The sequence below is a fragment of the Acinonyx jubatus genome, chromosome D3 (assembly GCF_027475565.1).
Source record: "Acinonyx jubatus isolate Ajub_Pintada_27869175 chromosome D3, VMU_Ajub_asm_v1.0, whole genome shotgun sequence".
Taxonomy (NCBI): Eukaryota; Metazoa; Chordata; class Mammalia; order Carnivora; family Felidae; genus Acinonyx; species Acinonyx jubatus.
In genome coordinates, this window is record NC_069392.1 from 91478108 (window position 1) to 91505078 (window position 26971).

General features: G+C 44.6%; 1 protein-coding gene across 11 annotated transcripts in view; it reads left to right on the forward strand.

Annotated features, from left to right (window-relative positions):
• Window positions 1-215: 215 nt before the first annotated feature.
• The window catches only part of ATP9B (ATPase phospholipid transporting 9B (putative)), a 249096-nt gene continuing 222340 nt past the window's right edge, over window positions 216-26971 (forward strand). For 5 of the 11 annotated variants that reach the window (XM_053206081.1, XM_053206082.1, XM_053206079.1 and 2 more), the window contains exons 1-2: window positions 216-374; window positions 20821-20997. In XM_053206081.1, the coding sequence (XP_053062056.1) occupies window positions 259-374; window positions 20821-20997 (293 nt within the window). In that variant the 5' untranslated portion in view covers window positions 216-258. The remainder of the gene's footprint in view (window positions 375-20820; window positions 20998-26971) is intronic. The other 6 variants (XM_027069210.2, XM_027069213.2, XM_053206076.1 and 3 more) reach the window with 3 other exon arrangements.

Sequence of the window (26971 nt, forward strand, 5' to 3'; positions counted from 1 at the left end):
CTCGCTCCCGCGCCGCGCGGTGACGTCATCAGGCCGGGACGCGCGCCCGGACCTCCGGGCGCCGCCGCCTCCTGCCTTCGCCGCACGCTGTCGTCATCCGGCCCCGACGCGCGGTGACGCTATCGGGCCCCGACGCGCGGGGGGCGGGGAGAGACGAGCGGGCGGTGCCTCGGCCGGGTTGGAGCTGAGCGCAGAGGGCGGGGAGAGGCAGCGGGTTGAGGTGGGGCCGGGGAGGGGCGGGAAGGTGGCGGCCGGAGCATGGCGGACCAGATCCCTCTGTACCCGGTGCGCAGCGCGGCGGCCGCGGCCCACCGCAAACGCGCGGCTTACTACAGCGCGGCGGGGCCCGGGTCGGGGGCCGAGTGGCCCAGCAGGTAACGACGGGGCGGACCTCCCGCTCTCCGTGGCGCTCCCCCGCCCTCCCCCCTCCCGCTCCCTGCCCGGGTGGGGTCCCCCTGCAGGTGCGGCCCGTCCCCGACTCCCCAGCCGGTCTGTCCGCGCACCCGCAGGCCGCGCACAGTGCTTCCGACTCCGGCACGCCGGGACTCTGGGAGGGCGGCCACCCGGTTGGGGGGGGGGCTCCGGGATGCGCTGTCAGGCCCTCTGTCCCGACCCCGGGTGCCCTGGCGCCCATCGCAGACGGAGACGAGTCCCCCCCCCGTGCCGTTGCTGCGCTCTCAGCTGCGCCGGCGGGAAGTCACGCGGACGCTCCGGTGTTCGAACCTCCGGGCGTTACTGGAGAGATTGTGGACGTGATCCCTGTAACTTGTACTTAGCGTCACAAATATGTACCTTCACGGGCAAGCACTGTTCTCACAAATGTGGGACGTTTCGTTTTATTTGCAGACTACACTTTTTACTGAATCATGGGTTTACGAAGTATTTTTTGTTGACAAGAATTTTTGCTTGTAGCAATGGGAAACGGAAGTTCGGAAGGCTAAATTGGTTAATGGGGACCACAGTTTAGGGGTAGACTGAAAACCTACCCACCTTTCATTTTACAATGGAGGTCTCATACCCTAGTTGGTTTTACCTTATATTTATTTCTTACCTAAAGAGAAGAACACTGCATTTAATAAATGGTAGAGTTATTGGAAAAAGAGGCGGAAAGAAGAAATACTGTTCTCTACAGTAAATGGAAATTTTATTCCTGAGGAATTTTAGAAGCAATTAACTTTTAATACATAAGAGGAGGAAAAGTGCATATTTCTATATCCAGTTGCTTCAGGATTCTAGTTTTAAGGTAGTTTTTGTTGCAGGCTGTTTGAAAGGCTATGACATACAGTCGAAGAATGTGTATTATAATGTTACAGAGCTGAATTGAATCTTGGTTCATTGACTTACTTGCTGTTTGATCTTACTTAAACGGAACCCCCGTTTCCTGGGATGCAAAAGCGGGGACACTGGCCCTTCTTACAGGACTGCCGAGAGTTACAGGGCCGTAAGGTGCCTGTGTCTGGTGTTTGTACCATTTCTCCTTTCCTCCCTCATATTACCTATGAGAGTAATCCCGTAAGTAATTCTCCAAGTGGTCGGTTTTAGAAGATCATTATTTGGAACTATCCTGCTTATTTCACAATCGATTTCCATCATGGTTTGCATCTCCGATTTTGGTACGTAAATATTTAGCATCCCTTCGTCTTCTGGTGGATTGTTTCTTTTATTGCAACATATTCTTTGTCTCTGGTAATTTTCTTTGCTCTGAAATTTACTTCTGCCATATTGTGGTTTAATGTTTGCATCGTGTTCGCTTTCAACCTAAGTTGAATTTGAAGTGAGTTTCAAATTCTTTGTTGGATCGTGGTCTGCCACTAAGCACTCTCAGTCTCTGTCTTTGGATTGTTGTATTTAAACCCTTTACCTTTAAGTTAATTGCTACCTTAGAGCTCAGGTGCTATTTTATTGTCTGTTTTCTGTTTCTCCTGATTCTCATTCCCCTTCTGTTTCTCTTCTTGCCCTCCTTTAGGTTACTTGAGGTTTTCTTGGATATCTCCCCAGTGTTTTTGAGTGTAGGTCTTTGTATGTTATTGTGTTCGCTCTGTTGGGTATTGCAGTATACATACACAGGGACTTACCACCATGGTATGTTGGTATTAGGATTTTACTCCATGGAGTGAAGTGTGTAAACCTCGCTTACATTTTGGTCCCTTTACCCATTTCCACCCCCTCCCCCACTTTAACTCATATCAGAAGGTGTTACACTTTTTGTTTATTTTTTTTTATATATTTTTTTAACGTTTATTTATTTTTGAGACAGGGAGAGACAGCATGAACGGGGGAGGGTCAGAGAGAGAGGGAGACACAGAATCTGAAACAGGTTCCAGGCTCCGAGCTGTCAGCACAGAGCCTGACGCGGGGCTCAAACTCACGGACCGCGAGATCATGACCTGAGCCGAAGTTGGATGCTTAACCGACGGAGCCACCCAGGTGCCCCTACACTTTTTGTTTAAATCATCAAATACAATTTATAAAACTCAGGATTATAAGGATAGTTCATTGTACGTGCCCATGTTTTTGGTCATTCTGTTATTATTCATGCTATTTTGCTCATTTCCTTCCTGGTGTTCCAGGATTCTCTTTTTTCCCCCAATCCATTCTATTTGAGAAACTTAGTATAGCCAATCTTGAAACGTCTTTCATCTTAGAATGTTTTCACTAACCCTTCATTCCTGAGGGGTAGATTTATTGGATATAGAATTCCTGGTTGACAGTTTTTTCTCACCACTTGAAAACTCTTGTTACATGTCTGGCTACCCTTCATGACTTCTGCAGAAGTTCACTGACACTCGAATTGGGATCCCTACAGCCAGTGTGTTATTTGTGCCTGACTGCATTCAAGTTTTTGTTTCTCATTTTTACAAGTTTAACTGTGATGTATCTTGTGGACTTTGAGTTTATCTTGGTTGGTACTTAGTTAAGCATTCTTAATCTGTTGGGGTTTGTTTCACCAAAGTTAGGGAGTTTCTAGCCGTTAGTTTCTCGTGTACTCTGTCTTTGGTTCCCCCATCTCCTCTCTCTCCTGCTGGTACGCAGATGATACAAATGTTGGACATTTGTTAGTGTTATGTAATTCCCTGGGCTGTTTTCCCCCCAGTTTCTTTTTTTTCTGTGTTCAGATTGTGTGCATTCTATTGATTTGTTCTCAAATTCCCCAATTCTGTCCTCTGTAGTCTTCACTCTTCTATTGATCCCATCCAGCAGTGTTGTATTTTCGCTGTTGTATTGTTCAGTTTTACAGTTTCTATTTGTTTCAAGAGAGTTCGTAATTGATTGTTGAAGTGTTTTTCTGTATGCTGCTTAAAATGGTGGTCACCTAATTCCAGTATCTGAGCTAGCCTCGGCTTAGGTGTGTGTTGCCTTTTGTAAGTCCCACTGTGAGTGTTTTGGTTCTCGTATGACTGATGGGTTTTGATTTTATCCCTGACATTCTGGCTGTTAATGTTTGGTTATACGTGGGTCCTGTTGTATCTTTTACTTTAGCAGGTGATCAGCCTGTTTAGATTTAGCCTGTAGGTCCCGGCCTACATTTATGGGCTGTGATTCCAATGACCGTTTAATTTTGTGCTGTGATTTTTGGTGTCCTTGCTTTATGTGGTCCTACTGGGACTCTTATCCTCTCTGCTTATGCTGCTGAGAGGAAGAAGGGATTTCCCCAGACCCAGCGTCTGTTTGTAAGAGAAGGAAGTGTCAGGCCTTGTGACAAGGAGGCTTTGTTGGCTGGGCGGTGGTTGTGGTTGTACCTGTTCTGTGTGTGCCTGCTGGTGGTTCTGGTGCCTCTGGTTAGAAGAGTCTGAGCACCCCTGAGGCCACATCCTTCCCGCTGGTGCCCCCCGCCGCTCTGGTCTCTGGTGGCGGGGGGGGGGGGGGGGGGGGGGGGGGGGGGGGGGGGGGGGGGGGGGGGGGGATTCAGGCTTCTTGGACTAGCTGCTTCTGAAGCGAGATTGCAGTTGGTGCTGCCTGGTTATCCTGGTGAGAGAGGGGAACCTGAGGCCCGTGGGGACAGAGGGGCTTTTGAGGCCTCTAGGGTTCCTCTAACTGGTGCTGCCCAGATGCACCAGTGTCCCCTGATAGGACAGGGGAGTCTTAGGGCCATTTCCCACAGGCACTTGGTGATCTCTTGCTGCTGGTGGTGGACTCTCTCCAGGGGAGGAATGACCCTCCTGGGCTGCCTTTTGTTGCTTGGTTGGGAGTTAGGGAATACCAGGCCTAGGTCCTTCCTTCTGTCGGTGGGCGCGTGTAAGACGTCCTCCCCTGTGCTGTTTCTCCGGTCCTCTGTTCCAGAGCAGCCCAGCTCGCTTCCTCTTTACTGCTGCCTTTTTATCATCTTCCAGAGCATTCCTTTGGTTGGCTCTTGCTTTATTTCCAAGGTTTATGTGTGGACTTGGTAGGGGAGCAGGGAGAGATGGGTCTTAAGCAGAAGTTGTGCTTTTACGTTATTTTGTGAAGTTTGGTTGCGTTTTGTCACGGGAATGTGTGTGCAGTTGGAAAGCTAAGTGGCAAAACGCCCAGAAGAAGGTGCTGTGGCTCTGTGCTCTGCTCACTCCCTTCTCCTTCCCTCACCCCTCACCCCCCGAGGCAGTTATTTCGGACTCTTGCGGCTGTTTCTGCTGGCGTTGAAAATCTCCAAATTTCGGTGCCTGTGTTCCTGACTTTGTCAGCACCTGCAGTTACTTTCTTGTGAAGCCTTGCGAATCTCCACCCCAGCCGCGATAGAATTAAATGCCCTGCTGGCTCCTGTGGTCCCCTGCTCCCCTCACGGCACAGATTGGACTTGACGGTAAATGTTGGTGCAGCGGCTGTCAGATTTTACCCCTGACGCCTGGCCTTATGAGTTGGGAAATGTTCCCTTCTCTTCTACTTTCTGGAAGACATTGTATAGACTTGGTGTTGACTTCTTTAAACGTTTGCTAGAATTTCCCAGTGAAACCATCTGGGCCTGCAAATTGCTTTCCTGGGTGTTTCAATTTACAGACGCAGTTTCTAGGCTGTTCACGTGAGCCGTGTCACGTTGGGTGAGTTGTGATTGTGCCCTTTGAGGAACTGGTCCCTTTCAGAAAAGTCGCCATGTTTGTGTGTACAGAGTTGTTGGTCATGTTCTCTTGGTGGCTTTGAGGTGGTTTCATTCAGATGTTGGTGGTTTGTGCTTCACTCCTTTTTGTGGGTTAGTCTTGCTAGAGATGTGATCTTTTCCAAGAGCCATCTTTTATTTTACCGATTTTTTTTGTAGTTTTCTATTTCATTAATCTGTGTCTTATTTTTTCCTTCCTTTTGATTGCTTTAGGTTTATTTTTCTTATCTCATTCTTGTTTCTTAGGGTGGGAGTTTCGATTAATGATTGGAGACTTTTCCTTCTTTGAAAAAAAATTTTTTTTAAGTTTATGTATTTATTTTGAGAGAGAGAGAGCAGGGGAGGGGCAGAGGGAGAAGACGACAGAGAATCCCAAGCAAGCTCTGAGCTGTCTGCACAGATCCCGATGTGGGGCTTAAACCCACAGACCTTGAGATCGACCTTGAGATCGTGACCTGAGCCGGAACCAAGTTGGATGCGTAACTGACTGAGCCACCTAGATGCCCCAGGCTTTTTTTTGATTAACGTTTGCTTGGCATATAATTTTCCATTATTTTACTTCCAGCCTACTTACGTTTGAGGTGAGTTTCTTGTGGTCAGCTTATGGTGGGATTCTACTTCTTACCCACGCTGCCCATGTCTGTCTTACGCTTGATGTATTTAGAACGTTTACGTTCACTGTCACGATTGATAAGTTAGGGCTGATATCTGCCATTTTCCTTTTTGTTTTCTGTGTTTTTGTTTCCTTGTTTTCTTTTTCCTGTGGGTTACTTGAACATTTTTTAGAATTCCATTTAGATTTACCTGTGGTGGTTTTCACTGTATCTCTTTGTATAGATGCTATTTGGTGGTAGTTCTAGGTGTTTCATTATCCATAGGTGACTCATCACAGTGTTCTGGGGTTGATATTTTATCTGTGTTAGTGAAGTGTAGAATCCTTACCTCACGACATCCCTTTACTCGTCTCTGTGGTAAAGCTATCATTTTGTAAAATGACGTATAAATTTTATATATGTAGAAGTATGTAAATATTTCCCTTTCGTGTAACTAGAATCACACATCAGTGTTCTAACTTTTGCTTTATTGCTCAAGCATAATTTAGAAGAATCAAAAGAAGGAATGCCTGTCGTATTGACCCATGTTTTTGCTATTTCTGTTATTCTCTTATTTTCTGAAATTCCTGAATTTATTTTATTATTTCCGTTTTAAGAATTCCTTGCTATTCTTTAATGTAGGTGTGCTCGAAACAAATTCTCTTAATTTTCTTTCATCTTAGGAGGTCTTTCTCCTTCATTCATGAAGGGTAATTTTACCAGATATACAATTTGGGGTTGACAGGTTTTTTTGTATTTTTTTTTTAGCACTTGAAAAATGTTATGTTGCTTCTTTTCAGCCTCCATGATTTCTGATGAGAAATCCGATGTCATTTGGATGTTTCTTTTCCCGTGGGTAATACGTTACTTCTTACTGCTGTCAAGCTTTTTTTTTTCTTGTCTTGATTTTTCAGTAGTTTCACCATTATGGGTCTTTGCATAGATTTCTTCGGGTTTATATCGTTTGGAGTTCACATAGCATATTGAATCTGCGTGTTTATATCTTTGGTCAAGTTAGAAGTTTTCAGCCATTTTTTGTGTACTTTTGAGCCCCACCCTCTTTCGTGTCTTCTTCTGATACTCTCTCTGGAGACAACTTTGGAGATCTTTTCTTGTCTCATATGGTCCTGAGTTTTCTGCTCTTTTGTTTTAAGTCCATTTTCTGCTTACATTGGGTGGTTTTTGTTGTTCACTTAAAGAAAGTTCCTTGGTTTTTCCTTTGTCTCTTCCATTCTGCTCCTGAACCCTATCCGTTAGGGTTTTAGATCTCTGTTACTGTATGTGTAGTTTCAGAATTTCCATTTGATTCTTCTTCATGTTGGTATCCTTTGCTGAAATAGCTGTTGGTTTTCATTTGCATCAAGTATGGTTTTTTTTTTTGTTTTTTTAATTTATTTATTTTTGAGAGGGAGACAGAGCAAGAGTCGGGGAGGGGCAGAGAGAGAGGGAGGCACAGAATCGGAAGCAGGCTCCAGGCTCTGAGTTGTCAGCACAGACCCTGACGCAGGGATTGAACCCACGAACTGTGGGATTGTGACCTGAGCCAAAGTTAGACGCCTAACCAATTGAGCCCCCCAGACCCCCCAGTATGAGTGTTTTTTGATTGTATCCTAGACATTTTGGGTATTAGGCTATGAGGCTCTGGATCTTCTGTTCTATTAGGCCTCCTCTGACCCCAGGACTGAGGGGCGGGGAGGTGGGATGAGGCCATGTTGCCTTATAACTGCCTCATGGGGTGAAAACCGGGTGTCCCTTTACCGCTGGGCAGAGATGGGGTCTGAGGCGTCCCACTGGGCTCTGCTGATGTCTCCTTGTCTGGGGAGGGGAGGAGTGCCTGTTTATTACACCTTGTGGCCTCCTCCAGTGTCTCCTGAGGGTCCTTTACCTCTGGGTTCCAGCTTGTCCTGTCATGTGCTGTGACAGTGGGAGAGATGGGCAGGAGGGACCAGGCTTTTCTTGGGGCTGTCTTAGGTCTGTGCCCGAGATTGTTTTCTGGCTGCTGACTCTCTTGTACACAGCATTGGGAGCTCCCGCTGTGTTGCTCCTGGGGTGTGAGGTCCCTCCTGGTCTGCCTCCTCCTCCCCCTCACCTGTCTGTGTGTGTCATCTCCAGCTTGTAGCTGTGTCTGTTGGGGAGTTGGGAAGGGCTCTGCTCAGTCTTGCTCTGGAACTGAAAGGAAGGAGTAATTTTCCTTTGTTTTTTGTTTTTGTCTTTCCTCCTTGTATTTTAAAGTCATTCTTACTTATTTTTCATTCATTAATAGCTTTTCAGATACAGTTCACGTACCATACAGGTCTCCCACTTCAAGTGTAAAATTCAGGGGCGCCTGGGTAGCTCAGTCGGTTAAGCGTCCGACTCTTGGTTTTGGCTCAGGTCGTGATCTCACGGTTCGTGGGATTGAGCCCCATGTTGGGCTGTGTGCCGACATTGCGGAGCCTGCTTGGGACTCTCTCCTCTCTCTCTTTGCCCCTCCCCGGAGGGTGTGTGTGCTCTGTCTCTCTCAAAATAAACTTTAAAAAGGGTAAAATTCTGTGTTTTAGTGTATTCACAGATAAGTCATACATCACTGCAGTCAGTGTTGAGCATTTTTGTCACCTCGGAAAGAAACCTGGCACGCTGTAGCTGCCATCCCACTTCATCTCTAGATTTTCTTTCTTCTCTCTTCTTTTTTTGGTAAGTTTTATTTAAGTAATCTCTACATTTCATTTGGGGCTCAAACTCAACGATCCTGAGATCAAGAGTCCCACACTCCTACTGAGCTAGCCAGGCACCCTGCTATAGATTTTGTTATTGCAGCAAACTATATTTAACAAAACTAACCGTTTTTAAGTGTACTTTTGACCTAATATATAACAAATCAGTAATTTCATACTTCAGAATTGGTAGATAGTTTAAGGTTTGTCTAGTATTTCTGTTTTGGGAAATATGTGTGCTGTGTATTAGAATGCAGCTAAAAAATTATATGATCTATAAAATAAATTTTAGATTAAATAGTACAATCTAAAAATGATATAAATTTTAGATTAAATAATAAAATCAAAAAATAGTTTAAAAATGAAAAGTGTAAATGCAGTCTTACATTTCCAAGAACAAAAGTTAATATTATGAGGTTTTTTTCCTCCACATAGGCAATAGAAAGCTAATTAGTTGTTAGGAAAACAGCTTTGGGGGGCGCCCGGGTGGCTCGGTCGGTTGAGCATTAGACTTCAGCTCAGGTCATGATCTCACGGTTCGTGGGTTTGGGCCCTGCATCCGGCTCTGTGCTGACAGCTCAGAGCCTGGAGCCTGGTCCGGATTCTGTGTCTCCTTCTCTCTCTGCCCCTCCCCGACTTGCGCTCTGTCTCTCTCTGCCTCTCAAAAATAAAACTAATAAAAACAATTAAAAAAAAAAGAAAAACAGCTCTGATACAGGCTTTTCTTGCTTTGTGAGCTTTAAAAGCCTCTTTCTCTGACCATATAAAAATATAATTTTGTGCTCACAACGTATAAGGAATTGTACTAAAGTATTTTAAAAGTTCTCAGGTTTTCTTTGGAGTGAAATAACTTTTATTTCATTATAATCAGACCAGTTTAGGACACAATATACTTAAAATATAGTGATGGCAAATCGTTAAAACTTGTATAGAATTTTGCATCCTGAGGTTTATATTTTATGAAAATTTCAAAGGGACAAATTAGATGTGATTTGAGTGTGGTTTAACATGTGTGAGGATGTTCCTGGTTGTTTTTGATTTGTTTTGTTTTTTCAGTATGTTAGCAGGTGAATGAAATGCTGTCTCCCACATGTGGTATTCAACAGTTCACTAGGAATGCAATCACTTGTTAAGATCATTTTTTTGGTAAACTAATGTGAAGCATCTATTCCTTCTTGTATTATGTGTAGTTGGGTAAAAGTAAGATAACTTTTAAATTTGTTAATTTGATATTTGTATTTCTGTCTCTTAAACGGTACCTGTGTTATTCACCTTATCTTTACAGTTGAATGAAGAATGAATAACATTGGACATTATTTTGTTTATCCATGTCTGTTAGTACCTTTTCCTTGCTTCTCTTTGCAGTGTGGCTTTTGGCCCTGCCTAGAGCCATTTGCAGTATTATAATAGTTAAACTTTAGTGTTTGAAAAGAGATTCATGCTGAGAACAGATGGCTATTGTCTGATTATCTCTAAAATATTAGCATGTTTCTTGATAGAGGCAACACAAATTTTTTTAATGCTAGTTTTCCCATTCTGAGTGTCTATACACAGTTTTCTCTGAATCTTACAAATTTTACAACTGTGATGATGATCTAAAAAATATCTTACGAGTTGTAAAGATGAAACTTCTCCTTTTCTGTGACAATTTACAACTGAAAAGGTTTTTTGAAGTATAGAATGACTCTTAAGATGGCATTTGTCAAAGTGCCCAGGCCTCCTTGGATCAGACACATACATATTCTTAAGGGTCTGTAGCTCACCAAGTTTATGAAGTTCTTTAAATCTGCCAGGACAGGAATATTTCGGTTGAATTTTCTGCAGTTGACAGTATTAGCATGAAGATAAGAGTTGATGATTGTGAAGGTCACAGTTTGAGGGGACTGAGTATGTGTCCTGAGCCAACTGGCCCACTTATCTTTAAATTTCTAGATTGGCATTTGCATAATATTGGGTATTGTAGCATTAACTCTAATTTAGAAGTTTGTTTCAATTTACGTATAGCATCTGTGTAATTTCATACGTCAAGAAGTTGGTATTCGGTCTCTTATAGAGCATCTTGGAAGAGGGATCAGTAGCTCCGAGGTGACTGTGTGTAGTTCACGTGAGGGGCGTCTCTTGGCTTGAGGGACCGGCTTGCTTCTTGGGCACTGTTCCTTTCCTTTTTTTTTTTTTTTTAAACTATTCCACTGTTTACCTCCTCCGCTAGTGTAGGAAGGGAAGACTGGAAAAGTCCCAATTTCTCAGTACTTCATACACTTTTGCTGCATATTAATGACTCATCAGTGACACTTGAACTTGGAAGTTGTATTTGATGAAGGAAAAAGACGTTTCTTTATAGCCCTTTGCTGCTTTGTTTTTCCTACTTTATTAACATGTAGGGAGAGGGGGCAGTGTCTATTTTTCTTCCAGAAGGTTTCAGCATTAGGCGTATTTTAATGGTTTCTCCCTTTACTAGCAGTTGGCTTCTCAGAAATGTTTCTCATCAAAATGGAAACAATAAGGCTGTTAGATGCTTAATGTGAGTTTAAGCTAGTTATTGTATTGACCTACTTTTCCCTTTCCTTAGATTCATGCAAATTACGTGCCTTCCAGCCCTTGAGTGTTTTGTTGAAAGTTCCTAATTTTTGTAAACCTTTGGCAGCAGCTCAGATAGCTGTCTCCACCTCTTAGTGTGGCAGTCCTCGTGGGTTTGGTATCATCTGTTCTGTCGTCTTTGTTCACTTTGTTTTTACTCGTTTTAAAAATATGTTTCCAGAATTATACTTAATTGCTGGAAACGTTGATTTTTCTTGAGTGACAAACCAATTAAGTGTGTATGACACTAGGCAACAAAGACACTTAAGATTTTCTGCTTATCCTGTCTCTGAAAAAATCCATTATTCATCGTCTTATTGTTTTTAAATACTGAGGTAAAATTTTCAATACAATAGGAAAATTGCTTTGGAAATGGAATAAATTGCTTGCCAGTTCAAAGGCTCCATTTCTGAAGTGGAGGTTACTAAACATGATGTTGCTTGTATCCATTATCTTTCAGACTCATTGTACTACTTTTCTAGCATTAAACTTGATAAGATTGTGACTTTTGCTAAAATGCAACACAATCGTGGAAAGAACCTAATGAAAAAGACGAAAAATCTCATTTTGTATACTATATTATAATATATTTAAGTGGCGTTTTGAATTTTAGTTGCATTATGTATAAATATTCATTTTCTAGTCGACTGTTTTAAAAGAAGGGATCTTATGCAGAAAATAAGAAAACAAGGAATTTTTCAGAGGAAACCTACTGGCCCTGTTTTAGGCCTGCTGCTTCACAGATGACCTGGGCTTTTGCCTGAGTATCTCAAGTGACCAGTCCCTTGTTGTGGGGATGTTCTGTGCTTGCTGCTTTGCTGCTTGGTGAGGCTGGGGATGGGGGGTGGGGCGGCAGGTGCTGCTGCCTCTCCCCACTGTGACCTTGACCTTCAGCAGGCGGCCTTCCGGATGTGTTTAACCAGGCTTAATCACCGATATTAAAGTTTTCCTGTGCTTCTTGGGTGTACTTTTAAGCAGCACAGCCCAGTAATGGTCATCTTTGTAGATAAATCTTGTATTCGTTTTTCATGTTTTCAGATATTTATGTTTTCATGGGCTAATTAGGACCTGTGGTTAAAGTTTACTCACATCACACACAAAAAAAGGCTTTCGATGCATTTTCACAAAGAGTTCTCCAGAGAAGTTGTTCACACCGACCAGCCATCGAGTGCCTGGTTATCCAAGATTGTTAGGAATGCTAAGTGTTAAGAATTAGTTTTTTCAATTGTTTTAATTTGCACTTTTCAAAAGTTCTTTTTGAAAACAAAATTTTTTCCTAGGTTGAAAATCTTCTTCCGAAAATTAAAGTGGAAGTCCCTCCCCTTGGCTTGCCTGGCCTGCAGTGTCCCTCCCTGGCCTTGCCCCCTCCAGTCCGGGGCCCTCAGGGCTCTGCAGCCCCTTCTGGGTCTTTCGGAGACCTGTGCTGTGTCTCCCAGTCCCCACACCTCCTTTGTTTTCCAGCCGCTCCCTTTGAAAGGAGCCAGTCACCGCCCTCCCCCACCCCCCCCAAACTGAAGCTCTCCAGCCCTTGAACACGGTCCCCGCCGCCCCAGCCCCCGGAACCCTCCTGTGCCTCTGTCTGCGAAGTCCACTGCTCTGATCACCTTGTGGTTCTGGAGTCCTTCGAGGCTGGTCTTTTGGGTGTGGCTCCTTTCACTGAGCAGAATGTTTTGAAGCTTCATGTTGTAGCACGCATCTCAATGTCCTTTTTAAGGCTGAATAATACCACATTATGTGGATAGAGCACATTTGTCTTGGACATTTGAGTTACTTTGCTTTTTATAGTAAAAATTTCCGGTATTAATTGTCTAAAACTAGGAGTTAAGTGAATATGGGTGAAGTGCGTTAGACTGATGCCTGACAGCGTCGGGTAAATGCTGGCTGCTGATTTCTCCTCCTTTCCTTTCCCCTCCTCTCAACCTTGAATTCCTACCTGGGCAGCCGGGAGGGCGGGCGGGCTGGCTCGTATGCTCTCCTTCACTCAGGCTTCAGTTTCAGCACAGCCTCCCCTCTGCTTTCTCTTCTGACTCCCCTCCCCAGAGGGTAGGTGTCCCTCGATCTGTAGGGGGAAGGGGGTAATCTGAGGATCCAGATGTTTCTCATCACTTCCTGGATCACTTCTTACAGTTACCTCTCCTCAGACCCACTTTGGAGGCCCCAGCGGTGTCATCCCCGCCCCGCCGGGACCCTGAGGTTCCAGCAGCTGTCTCTCCTGTTTCCTTGCCGCTGGGTGTAGACGCCTGCTTCCTTGGACCTGCTTGTTCACCGCCCACCAGTATGCTTTCTAGCTTCCTGCACCTTGTTGGTACCTCTTGTTTTCCATTCAGGCTCAGGCTTTGAAAACCTAGGTGCTGAAAGGAGACCGTGTATTTGATCTTCTGTCTTTACAGGAAACTTTTTACCCTTTTACGTGCGTACGTCTGTGTCTCCTTTTCGGAAGCCGGGTGTTTGGGGTGTTCTGCCTGCCTCGCGCAGCAGACGGCCTGGAGCTCTGGCGGGAGTAACAGCTGTAGTTACCTGGAGGCACGCTGCTCTCTCTCCGGTTCCACACTCGTGACAGACGGTCGTGCCCAGCTCGAGTGGCCGGCAGTCCTTCCCGAGCGCTGTGCTGGCCGTGCGACCTTCCGGCGTGCCGCGGTCATCCCTCACGCCCCTGCCCCTCCGCCTGGAGCCGGCCCCTGCAGCCCCCGCTCAGTCACCCTCCTGGTGCCAGGTGACCGTCTCCTCAGCTGCCGCTGCCGTCCTTGTAGATTTACCGGTTGGTGCATGTGAGCCCCTTGAGTCGGAGGCCGCGTCTGTCGCTGACCATCCCGTGGGGTGCTCAGCGTGGCCAGCTGGCTTGCAGAGCGTTTGTTCGTGTTCCTGTAATGATTCGGGGAGGTGACCTTCCTTGGGTACTCGGTCTGATGTGTTCTTCATTCTCTAGTATTTTCAGACGTCCCATGGTTTTTATTTGTGACATTTAATTGTCGTGGGAGGAGGAGAAACATCTCGGTGGCTAGTGTTTGCTGAGGGTCTGCTCATCGTCTGCTTAGTCTTACTCTCTGTTTTACGGTATGAGGGCCAGCGGTCTCCACATGTGCCAGGCGCCGAGTGTGGGTTCCCTGTGACACTTGACGTCTCTGTGCTGGGTGCCCCTGGGCGCCGGTGCACCTGGGAGAGCCACAGCACCGGCTGCTGCCCTGCGCTCCCCTGGGCTGTGCGGAGAGCAGGAGGGATGAGAGCCTCAGGGCACAGAGGGAACAAAATCCCGTCATTGGCTGCTCTGCAGTGGCATTCGTTCCCGTCGCTGTGGTAAAACGATCACCAGTATAGTGGCTTTCAACAGATTTCTTCCTTCCCGCTTGGGTCGGCCAGGGCCGTCTGGTCTCCCAGGGCTCCCGCAGGCTGTCGGCAGGCTGCCTCCCCCGTATAGGCCCTGCGGAGAGGCCCGGTCCATGCAGGTGGAGGGTAACGTCTTGTTTTCTTGCTTCAAATTGCCCCCACATGTTGAGAAGGTCTTACAGATCCGTGTGCGGAGGTGGGCCCTTCGGTAGCAAATGTTGCCATTTCTGTGGTTGTGTTCTGTACTGCCCCGCAGAACCCCACGGTGGTCGAAGTGCTCGCTGAAAATAGCAGGGTTTACGGGCGCAAGTAAGTTCAGGCAGACCACGGGGAACCTACCTTTTTTGTGACCCCCGTCACTAACGAACGCACTCATGATCCTGGTGACACTGGCTGAAGAGGCACGGCGAGTACCTGGCCACTGAAGAGGTGCACCTGCAGCCCAGCACTTACGTGAGGAGGCCCAAGCCACCAGGGCTGCTGAGCGGTGGCCACGGGGAGCACCGCAGAGCGGGCACACGCAAGATGGGCCCAGCTACACTGATGGGGGGCAGCCTTAGCCATCGTTTGTAAGTAGTCGTGTAGGACCCCGTGTGATGGCAGAAGCAAATCACTGCCGGGACAAGATGTCATTTTCTGCCCCTTATTTAAGTGAAGTGTCACACGTATTCAGCCCCAGTCTGATGAGCTTGAGGTAAAATTGCTTCCAGTGTTTTTGGTACTGTTCTAGCACTCCTAGTGGTAGGAGTTTAAATTGCAGTTGGCAATTACATTTCAAGTGTTCTAGAGCTTGTGACTTTATGGGACAATTATACAGTTCAGGGAATCTTTGAAAGAATTCACGTAAAAATGGGGAGAGAGTTCTGTGCACAGGTATTTTCACTGAAACGTTATTTAGTGGGAAGTCCTGTCTTTGTCCAACAGTAGGGAATAAATCAGTAACCTGTAACTCAGCAGTCTGCTTGCTGGATTATTTTCTAGTTACCAGATGTTAAAAAGATGGTACAAGAAGCTTAGGTTGCAGGTCAGCATTGGCCTTGTAGTCTAAGGACATCTTTTCCGTCACTGAACTCCACTTGTGCTTGGATTCTTGACAGCTGGGCACCTATTGCAAGAATAAAGTTTCCTGAAGGTCGAGGCTTCTGGAATATTTTGCCTTCTGACCTTTGCACTGAATCCTGGTAGGCAGACTAGTGCCCGGCACCATCACTGCATGCCTGCCTGCGCACACACGTGCAGGTGTGAGAACGTCCACATGCACAAAGTTCCCTGAAGCACTGCTAAAAAGAGAGCTCATTTTGCACATGCGAAGCGTGTTACACGCCGTAGAAGATGTGTTTTAATAACATTTAGAGCAGAACGGAAATAATTGCACTGTTGCTGGATGTTCCCGATTATCTGGAGTAGCACTCAAACTTGTCATTCTTGTGAAAGCCTTCATTCCAGAACGTTGGAGAGTCACCAGCAGTCTAGAGAATGAAGATAGTAACGATGGTACAGAGGACAGCGTCCAGGGCACGACAGGTCTTGGACATAATGGTGGGAAAAAAGATGGCGAAACCTGGATTTGAGAAACCACAGAAACGACACTCGGATGTCAGTTTCTTTTAATTTTTTCCTTGAATACATTTTCCCCAGCCGCTCATTATGATGTCTTTTAAGCATATAGAAACATTAAAAGAATGTTCTTCTACATAGATTGAACAACAGTGAATGTTATGCCTCGTTGGCTTTCTGTCTACGCTGACCTGTTCTCAGTGCTCTGCGGGTAGGGCCCTTAGCACGGGCCTCCCCATGACAGGCTGGATTCTAAAGCCACAACACTGTTGTCACAGCCAAGGAAATTAACAGTAACTCCTGATATGGCATCTGCAGCTCACATCAAGTATCTTCTGTTGTCTCAATAATTTCTTTTCTCCCAAACTGTGGTACAATGCACAACATGTCATTCACCATTTTAAAGTGCAGAATTCAGTGGCATTTGGTATACCCCCAGGGTTGTATAGCCATCACCGTCATGTGCTTCTAGAACATGGTGGTTTTGAGGAGTCCGGGCTGCTGTTTTGTAGTGCGTCCTGTGTCTGGACTAACACCTCCTGGAGTTGGGCAGTGCTCTTGGTTTTGTGTACTTCTCGTCACGTGAAATTAGCCCCGGAACAGTGCTTCTCAAACAGCAGAGTGTGAGCGCTCCTGACGCCAGCTGTAGGCTGCTGGCAGAAGTTTCCTGTGTCTAGTGGTGGTCCGGGGATTTCTGGTCCTGACGCGACCCCGTGTGATGCTGATGCTGTTGGTGTGGCGACTGCACTTTGAGAACCACTGCTCTGGAGACTGATTAAATACAGTAAATGTGTTGGGGGAATGCTGGGTCTGCTTCGTGTTGTATCGCGTCAGCAGGCAGGTGTCAGGTTGCCGGTGGTGAGTGGTTCAGAGGGTGAGTCCAGGTTAGGGTGGAGATCTCTAGAACTTTCTGCAGTTCCTGAGTTTCCATTCCGGTTGTGAGGAATTTGTGGATGCTTCTCCAGCACCGTGGACTGTTCTGCTTTTTACCCCCCAAGTATTTGTGGATTTCCCAGATACGTTTCTGTCATTGATGTTTAAAAGAAATTTCTTTACGGTGAGAGAACATACTTTGTCTGATTTCAGTTCTCTTACATGTATTAGTTTGTATTGGGGCCCAAGATGTGGTCCGTGGGAGTGAGTGCTCATTGAGCACTTGAGGAGTATATTCTGCTGTGTAGGGCAGTGTTCCATAAATGCCAGTAAGGGCAGGTACGCTGGTGGTGTTGGCCACATCTTTATGTCCTTTCTGATGTTCCATTTCTTCTGTCAGTAACCGAGAGAGGAGTTTGGAAGCCTTCGGGCAGTACTGAGGATTTGTCTGTTCCTCCTTTCGCTTATGTCCTTCATACTTCGTGTGCTTTGAAACTGGTGGTAAGTGTGTGCACACTCAGGATTGCTGGAGCTTATTGGGGATTTGATCTTTTGTCATTATGTAATGTCCTTCTTTATCCTGGGCGGTTCTTCCATTTTATTTTTTTGATGTCTTCTTTGTTTTAAAGTACAATAGCTACTTTTCTTCCTTTGAAAGAGGGTTTGCATCGTATCCTTTTCTGTCTTTTTACTTTTAATCTTTTAACATTATGTGCCATTATATTTAAAACGTTTCCTACCTGTTCTGTTGAACGGACACTCAGATCAATGGAACAGAATAGAGAACCCAGAAATGGACCCACAGACAAACGGCCAACTAATCTTTGACAAAGCAGGAAGGAATATTCAATGGAATAAAGACAGGCTGTCTCTTCAGCAAGTGGTGGTGGGAAAACTGGACAGTGACATGCAGAAGAATGAACGTGGACCACTTTCTTACACCATCCACAAAAATAAACTCAAAATGGATGAACAACCTAAATGTAAGAGAGGAAGCCATCAAAATCCTCGAGGAGAAAGCAGGCAAAAACCTTTTTGATCTGGGCCGTAGCAACTTTCTCAACACGTCTCTGGAGGCAAGGAAAACAAAAGCAAACGTGAACTATTGGGAACTTATCAAAATAAAAACCTTCTGCACAGTGAAGGAAACAATCAGCAAAACTAAAAGGCAACCGACAGAATGGGAGAAGATATTTGCAAATGACATATTAGCTAAAGGGTTAGTACCCAAAATCTATAAAGAACTTATCAAACTCAACACCCAAAAAACAAATAATCCAGTGAAGAAATGGGCAAAAGACACGAATAGACACTTCTCCGAAGAAGACATCCAGGTGGCCAACTAACACATGAGAAAATGCTCAACATCACTCATCATCAGAGAAATACAAATTAAACCCACAGTGAGATACTACCTCACACCAGTCAGAATGGCGCAATTTGGTAACTCAGGCAACAACAGATGTTGGCGAGGATGCAGAGAAAGAGGATCTCTTTTGCACTGCTGGTGGGAATGCAGACTAGTGCAGCCACTCTGGAAAACAGTATGGAGGTTCCTCAAAAAATTAAAAATAGAACTATCCTATGACCCAGCAATTACACTACTAGGTATTTACCCAAGGGATACAGGTGTGCTGTTTCGAAGGGGCGCATGCACCCCGATGTTTTTAGCAGCACTATCAACAATAGCCAAAGTATGGAAAGAGCCCAAGTGTCCGTCGCTGGATGAATGGATAAAGAAGATGTTATACACACACGTGCACACACACACACACACACACACACACACACACACACACTGGAGTATTACTTGGCAGTGAAAAAGAATGAAATCTTGCCATTTGCAACTACGTGGATGGAACTAGAGGGTGTTATGCTAAGTGAAATTAGTCAGAGAAAGACAAATATCATATGACTTCACTTATATGAGGACCTTAAGAGACAGATGAACATAAGGGAAGGGAAGCAAAAATGATATAAAAACAGGGACAAAATATAAGAGACTCTTAAATATGGAGAACAAACAGGTTACTGGAGGGGTTGTGGAGGTGGATGGGCTAAACGGGTAAGGGGCATTAAGGAATCTACTACTGAAATCATGGTTGCATTCTATGCTAACTTGGATGTAAATTTACAAAATGAACTAAAAAATTATACACATCAGCACATCCAATACGAAATTGGAAATCACAGAAGAACATTGTGGTATAATTTGAAATTATAGGTGGATTTTGTTAAGCTACTTCGATAAAGGAATAATAAAGTAACCAGCTATTCTCTTGCAGTGAACATTAAAAAAAAAATAAAATGTTTTATTATTATTTTGTAGATAGTGATTTTTGTCTTCCAGGCAACATTTGGCAACGTCTGGAGACCTTTTTATTGTTGCGACTAGGGGGGTGCTCCCACGGGCATCAAATGCGTAGAGTCCACGGAGGCTGTTGAACATTCCACAGTGCACATGACCGTTCTATCAGCAGAGAATTCTATGAGCCCGAATGTTAATGGTACTGCTGTTGAGAAGTCCCACTGTACGGATTGCAGTGTACATAGCTGACTTTTCACTGTTAGTATTTTACACTTAATGGAGACTGTGGAACTGCCCACTTCTTACAGTATGACTGTGATGTCTGTTCACATATTTTATGCTGAAGCCTTCACCGGATGACGTTATAACTGTCATTTCCCATCATCATACACGTTTTAAAGAATTTTGTGTTGCTTTTCATTCTCGAAATTGTTAAGTTTCCTGTTTGTATCATTTTCTTATCTTGAAACTTTCTTCAGCATTCTTTTGTCCTAGGTGTGATGGTGACGAATCCTCCGAGTTTTATCCTTCATCTGAGAATGTTTTTGTTTTGCCTTCGTTCCTGGAGGATCTTTTTGCTGGAGGTAGAATTCTGGGTTGAGCCTGCTTCTGTTTCAACACTTAGACGTGGAGTCCTGGCCTCCGTCTGTCTCCACGAGATGTTCGTGGGTGTTGGAGCTGATGTTCTTCTAGACGTAATGAGCCCTTTTTCTCTGGCTGCTTCCAAGAATTTTTCCTTTATCTTTGCTTTGAGTAGTTTGGTTGCGATATGCTTTGTCTGATTTTCTTTGCCTTCGTCCTGTTACAGGTTTGCTGTTGTCTTTAAGTAGATTGTAGTATCGTCTGGCCCTCACTTAGGCCATGGTTGTGAGTTTGGGTTGGTTTTATTTGTCTTCTGTAAAGTCTGTGGACTTTCTCAGTTTCAGCAACTGCCATTATCTCACAGGAACACAGAAGTCTGCTCTCTTATTTTTGAAATTGGGGTAACGCCTACCAAGAAGGCTTGACGTAACATTAAATAAGATAGCATTTGTTGACTCTGCGTTACACTTTCTAACAAATTGTTGGTTCTCAAGGTAAGCTTTTATTTGTTAAAGACAAATGTGTCCGTGATTTAGGAAAGATAAAATGGACCTTTGACAGTAGGCTGCCTGTTTTTGGAATCAGAAGAGGATTGTTGGACTCTGAAAGGGATGCTGGCTAGGGAGGAAATTTAACTGAATAGAAAGTTTTAGAAAAGAGAATTAGAGAGACAGAATAAGTATAAGTGGGACATAGTATTCTTGCTGTGTGTGTCAAGTCTGACAACAAACCAGGGGCACCAGGTTCCTGCCTTGACCATAAGACACCTGCGTAGGTCAAAAGTCACTTCCATGACTTTGATTGATGAGTGTAAAGTTGGTCAAATTTTATATCCTTTCAGTCTGGAACAGTATGGAGATGTGACCCGGACATATACATTTTTTGCTAGTAGTAGTATTTTAGATGATGGACTTTTTTATATTCCTGAATTGAACACTGTGAGTGGGTGGTACCGTCGAGCTGACCGTTCACCCTGATGACCGTGGGGGGCTCCCCTCAGAGCACGGTCACGGCGGCTTCCTTGGGGAGCCTCTTCTGTTTCTGCTTACCCTGGCTAGGTAAGATTTTTGCAAAGGAAAGTCGCATCCGTTACTTACAATGGTTTGCCTGCGCTGCAGGCAGCTTAGTTTGAGGAGTACAGAAAAGCGTCGTCAGTAAAGTTGGACCAGCTCGGGTCCTACATGATCCCCTCACCGTGACGGAAGCCTGCGTGGCCTGCCTCAGCACTCTGCTCTTACCTTTTAGCAGGTACCAGCTGGAAGATGAGTCCGCCCACCTGGACGAAATGCCACTAATGATGTCTGAAGAAGGCTTCGAGAATGACGAGAGCGATTACCACACGCTACCACGAGCGAGGACCGCGCGACGAAGGAGAGGGCTGGAGCGGTTTGTCTGTGGAGGCTGGAAGCTCCTCTGTACCAGGTGTGGTATCTGTTGCTCCCTAGTGTCCCGGGCACCGGGGTTACAGAGTTCAGACATTTAAAAGCTTAGCTTCTAACATTTATTTTCGTATCAAACTAAAGACAGTCTAAACGAAATGACGTCATGGAGAGTGATAGCCATTAGAACCAGAGGGGGCCGGAAAGCCAAATTCACTTTTTTTAAGGGTCGTTTTAATGCATAGAAGATGGAGAAAATGAGCGGTTTTGTAATTAATGCATGGTAGAATCAGTTCTGGTTACCATATCAGCATTTACAGCTAAGTTCCCTTGTCTTCGTCTGTGGTTATCCTGTGTCCAAAAAGGCGGATATGGGCCCGTAAAATGTAATGTATTCACACCGTAGCCGCCTGTGTGCGTTATTTGACTGGAATGCTTTGACTTGGAGTAAGATTCTTCTGTTAATTTAACCAGAAGGAGATGAAGGCAAGGACTGCTTATACTTTAAACAGGTTCACTTGTGGTTGACATAAACTGCATTAAGTCTGCTCACCTTTGACTTTAGAGTCTGGTGTGTGAAACCACACTCTGTGTGTAGGACAGTTTCGCCACTGACTGTCCTCCAGCCCTGGGGACTGGCAGGGCAAGATTACGGCTGGCCAATGCCAACATAACTTGAGCAGAGTGTGTCTAAGAAGTTACAGCTTTTCTAGTCTTTCTGTTCAAGGCTTGTGGTCGGAGCCTTTCTTACGGTCATGAACTTCTGTCCCTTTCCCCGTAAAAAGAATATACGTAATTGTAGAAAGAGAGCTTACTTATCATCCTCTTTATCCCATTAGAAGTTTGTAGAAAGATGTTTTAAAAAAAAATTTTTTTTAATGTTTATTTATTTTTGAGAGACAGAGAGAGACAGTGTGAGTGGGGGAGGGACAGAGTAAGAGAGAAGACACAGAATCTGAAGATGCTCCAGGCTCTGAGCTGTCAGCACAGAGCCCGAGGCGGGGCTCGAGCTCCCAAGCCGTGAGATCATGACCTGAGCCGAAGTCGGACGCTCAACCCACTGAGCCACCCAGACGCCCCTTACAGAAAGATGTTTTTACACCTGATTTGATTTCAGTGTCAGCTCATGCAGCGGTCTTCAAACAGTGTTCCGTGGGCTCCCAGGGACTCCAAGGAGTCCCTCAAAGAGGTGGGCAGTGTCGAGTCAGGAAGTGAGCCCGGGCAGGATTTAGGCTTATCCACCCCCCTTTCCACTTCCACTTGGTGTCTGTCTTTTTCTTTCTTACCTCTTGTAAGCTTTTCATACGAAGAAGGAATTTCACGGCCAAACAAGGTTTTAGAAATCGCTGACTTGTGTCACATTTTCTAGGTTAAATAGCCCGTATTCCTAGAGTGTTCTCTGTGGGCACTTACTAATTCTAGAGTTAATTTCTTTAGCAGTTGCAGAGCTGTGCAGATTTGTTTTGTTTTTCTCGTGTCAGTTGTGATGCTTTGTGCTTTTCAAGGGGTTTATCTTTTTTCAAATATATAAATTCCTGTGATGTAAGATGAATGAGGCTTTGTAGGGATGTCACATTTTTTTAATTCATGATATTGTCAATTTGTCTCTCCCTTTTTCCTAGTAATCTTGATAGAAGATTATCAGTTTTCTTTTTTTCAAAGAGCCAAACATCTGGTGGTATCTTTGCTTTTGAAATTTTAAACTTTGATCTTGAAATAAATCCTAACTTCTAGAAAAGTTGCAAGAGTTGTACAGAGAATTCCTATATGCCTTTTGCCCAAGTTCACTAATTTTTAAGCTTCCGCCATGTTTATTCTACCTTTCTCTTCACATCTTACCGTTATTTTCTGAGTCATTCAGACTGGGTTGCTTCTACATTCCTTTCTCTACGTCCGAGTACTTCATCGTGTGTTTCGTAGGAGAAGGGTATTTTCCTCCATCCGTCACGCAGTCGCCGTGTTCAGATGTAGTGTTGGTACCGTGCCTTCCGTCTGCTGTCCCCATCCTGTCCTCTGTCGTGCACTTCTTCTCTGGGCTGGTGTGGCTGTTCGGTGGCGTGTCTGTGCAGTGTCCGTTAATCCGGAACCGTCCTCGCTGTTGGTCTTTCATTGTGTTGATATTTTTGAGACTGCAGATCAGGTATTTTGTATGTTTCAAATTTGGGTTTGTCTGAGGTTTCCTTGCTGTTAGATTCAGGTGAAATATTCTCTGCGAAGCACTGTAGGAGAGACACTGTGAACGTAGGGTGTTTGCTTCCTGTTTCATTGATTTCTGTCTTCCCTTCATTTTTTCTCATACTTTGAGCTTAATTTGCTGTTCTTTTTCTAGCTTCCTAAGATGAGCATTGCAGTTTTTTCTGTTTTAAAAATAAATGCATTTAAGTTTTGACACATGGTATTTTCATTATCATTTAGTTAAAAATATATAACGATTTTCATTGTCATTTCTGCTTCCATCGATGCAATTTAGAACCATTCTGCTTAATTTCCAAACAGTCGGGAAGTTTCCTAATTATCTTTTTGTAATTGACTGTTGTCTTAATTCCACTGTGGCTGGAGAACGTACTTATGATTTTTTTAATTTCAGTCTTTGTAATGTGTTGAAACTTGCTTTATGATTCATCGTGTATGGACAACGTTAGTTAATTTTCTGTGTGTATTTGAAAAATAATACACATTTTTTTAGTTGTGTGTGTTGCTCTGTATGTCAGTGAGTTATAAGAGCTGATTGTCTTGGTTGAGTCCTCTGTATTCCCGAAGTTTGCTCGTTTATCAGTTACGAGAAGCTTGGGTGGATCTCTCCACATCGTTGAGGGTGTGTCTCCTGCTTTAAATGATGTCAGTTTTGCTTTATATATTTTAGAGTATGCTATTAGGTGATGCAAGCGTGGGATCACTAACTTACGTCGGTTTGGTCTTTGTGTCTGATGGTATTTCTTCTGTGCGTGCGAATGTCTGACTTCAGTACAATGGTACCATCTTTCGTTTTATTTTTTAATTTTAATTCCAGCTAATTTACAGTGTTAGATTCGTTTCAGGTGTACAATGTGGTAATTCAACAGTTCCACACATCACCCTGTGCTCATCGTGACAAGTGCGCTCCTTAATCTGCATCCCCTGTTTCATGCCCCACCCCCACGCCTGGTGACCATCAGATTACCCTCTGTTATTAGGAGTCTGTTTCTTGATTTGTCTCTTTCCCTCCCTCCCTCCCTCCGTCAGTACCAGCTTTCTTTGATTTGTATTTGCATCATGTATAATTTTCTGTCTTTGTTTTATTAAAAAAAAATCTTTTCTTTTGAAATAATGATAGTTTCACAGTAAATTGCAAAGATAGTAAAGAGGGTCCCACCCGCCCCCACCCAGTCCCCCCAGGGGTTGCATCTCACATCCCTGTAGTGTGGCGTCAGACGGGAAGCTGGCTGCGCTGTACCTGTGTGTACTTCACTCACTGTACTACACGTGTGGGATCGCAAGGCCGCCAGGGCAGTAACGACGCAGACCCGTCCCGTCGCCACAGCTGTCTCCTGTGTGCTGCCTTCTGGGGTCCTGTTCCCTCCCCTGCCCCAGTCCCTGGCCTCTGGCAACCACTAGTCTGTTCTCTAGCTCTGTACGTTTAGTTTTGAGAGTGTTGTATAACTGAAACCATTCGGTGTGTGATTTTTGGAGATTGGCCTGTTCGGTCAACACAGTGCCCTTGAGATCCATTCAGGTTGTGGGGTGTATCGACGACGGTGTGTTCCTTTTTATTGCCGGCTGGCATTCCATGGGATGGATGAATGTTTGACCACTTGCTGTGCAGAACATTGAGATTGTTTCAAGTGTTTGGACGTTACCAATAAAGCTGCTGTGAACCAGCAAGTGCAGGTGTTTTGTGTGTGGACGTGTTTTCATTTCTCTAGGATAAACGTGCAGGAGCACAATTGCTGGGCTGCATCCTAGGTGTGTGTTTAGTTTTCTAAGAAACCACTGGACTATTTATATTTCCCAGACTGGTTGTGCCATTTTACATTCCCACCAGCAGTGTGTGCGAGATTCAGTGTCTCCATGTCAACATTTGTTGTCACTGTTTTTATTTTGGTTGCTGTAATATGTGTGTGGTAACGGCTCACTGTGGTCTTTGTTTGCGTTTTCTAAGTGACGAGCGAGATTATCTTACTTGCCATTGGCATATCTTGTTCAGTAAGTGTTTCTTTAGGTCTAGTCCTTTTTCTTCTTGGTTTTGTTTTATTTCTGTTGAGTTTTGAGAGTTCTTCACGTATTTTAAATTTTATTTATTATTTTTTAAATCTTTTGGTTTTTAATTTCTTTTAATGTTTATTCATTTACTTTTGAGAGAGAGAGAGCACAAGATGGGGAGGGACAAAGAGAGGGAGACACAGAATCCGAAGCAGGCTCCAGGCTCTGAACTGTAGGGCTCCAACCCACAAACCGCGAGATCATGACCTGAGCCTAAGTCAAACACTTAATTGAGCCACCCACGTGCCCCTTAAAGTTTTTTTTTAATGTTTATTTTAATTTTATTTTATTTTGAGAGAGAGAGAGAGACAAACATGAGCAGGGGAGGGGCAGAGACAGAGGGAGACACAGGATCTGAAGCAGGCTCCAGGCTCTGAACTGTAAGCACAGAGCCCGATGCAGGGCCCAAACCCACGAACCGCAAGCTCATGACCTGGGCCGAAGTCAGACGCTCAACCGACTGAGTCACCCAGGCACCCCAAACGTTTATTTACTTTTGAGAGAGACAGAGAGAGAGACAGAGTGCAAGTGGGGGAGGGGCAGAGAGAGAGGGAGACACAGAATGTGAAACAGGCTCCAGGCTCTGAGCTGTCAGCACAGAACCCTATGTGGGACTTGAACTCATGAACCACAGATCATGACCTGAGCTGAAGTCAGACAACCGACTGAGCCACCCAGGCGCCCCCTTCTATATTTTACTTGTGAATCTTCTGTCAGCTAGGCTGGTTGCAAATATTTTCTTCCACTCTGTAGCTTACCTTTCCATCCTCTGAAAGAGTTTTTCCACAGATCCAAAGTCTTTGATTTTGATTGTTTTTCCGTTGAGCATTATACTTTTGATGTCACATCTGAGAACTTTTCACTTAGCCCTGTGTCTCAGAGATTTTCTTCTACAAGTTTTATAGTTTTTCTTTTTAATTTTTTTAATGTTTATTTAATTTTTGAGAGAGAGAGAGAGAGAGAGAGAGACCAAGCAGAAGTGGGGGAGGGGCAGAGAGAGACTGAGACACAGAATCCCAAGCAGGCTCCAGACTCTGAGCTGTCAGCACAGAGCCGGATGCGGGGCTCCAACCCATGAAACTGTGAGATCGTGACCTGAGCCGAAGTCGGCCGCATAAGCAACTGAGCCACCCGGGTGCCCTGACAACTTTTATAGTTTATATTTAGATCCTTTTGAGTAATTTTTGTGCTAGGTGGGAAGTTTCGGTGGAGATTTTTTTTTTTTTTTTTTTTTGCCTATGTATATCCAGATGCCTCAGCACCATTTGTTGGAAAGAACATCCTTCCTTCCTGAATGGCTCTTGTACTGGTGTCACCAGTCTGTCGGCTGTCCGTGAGCGGGGCTGTCTGCTCTCTTTTGTTATCTGTACTGTCTGTCTGTTTGCCCTGCTAGTGCCCCTCAGTCTGGAGTGCTCTCTCTTCATCTAGGTCTTAAAAAGAGGCCAGTTGATTCCTTGTATTTTGTTCTTCTTTTTCCAGATTCTTTTAGCTATTCTGGTTCCTGTCCCTTTCCATAGACATTTTAGATAATCTTTTCCAATCTATAAAGTCCTTCCAGGAATTTTGAGAAGGGATTATGTTTAACCTGTATATTAACTTGGGGAAATTGACATCTTTACTATGTTGAATCTTCTAGATCACAATTTACTTCTCTCCGTTTATTTAGAACTTTGATATTTTTCATCAGCATTTTATAGTTTCAGAACCCAGGTCTTATACATGTTAGGTTTATTCCTAAGTCAGTCAGTCTTCCTTCCTTCCTCCCTTCCTCCCTTCCT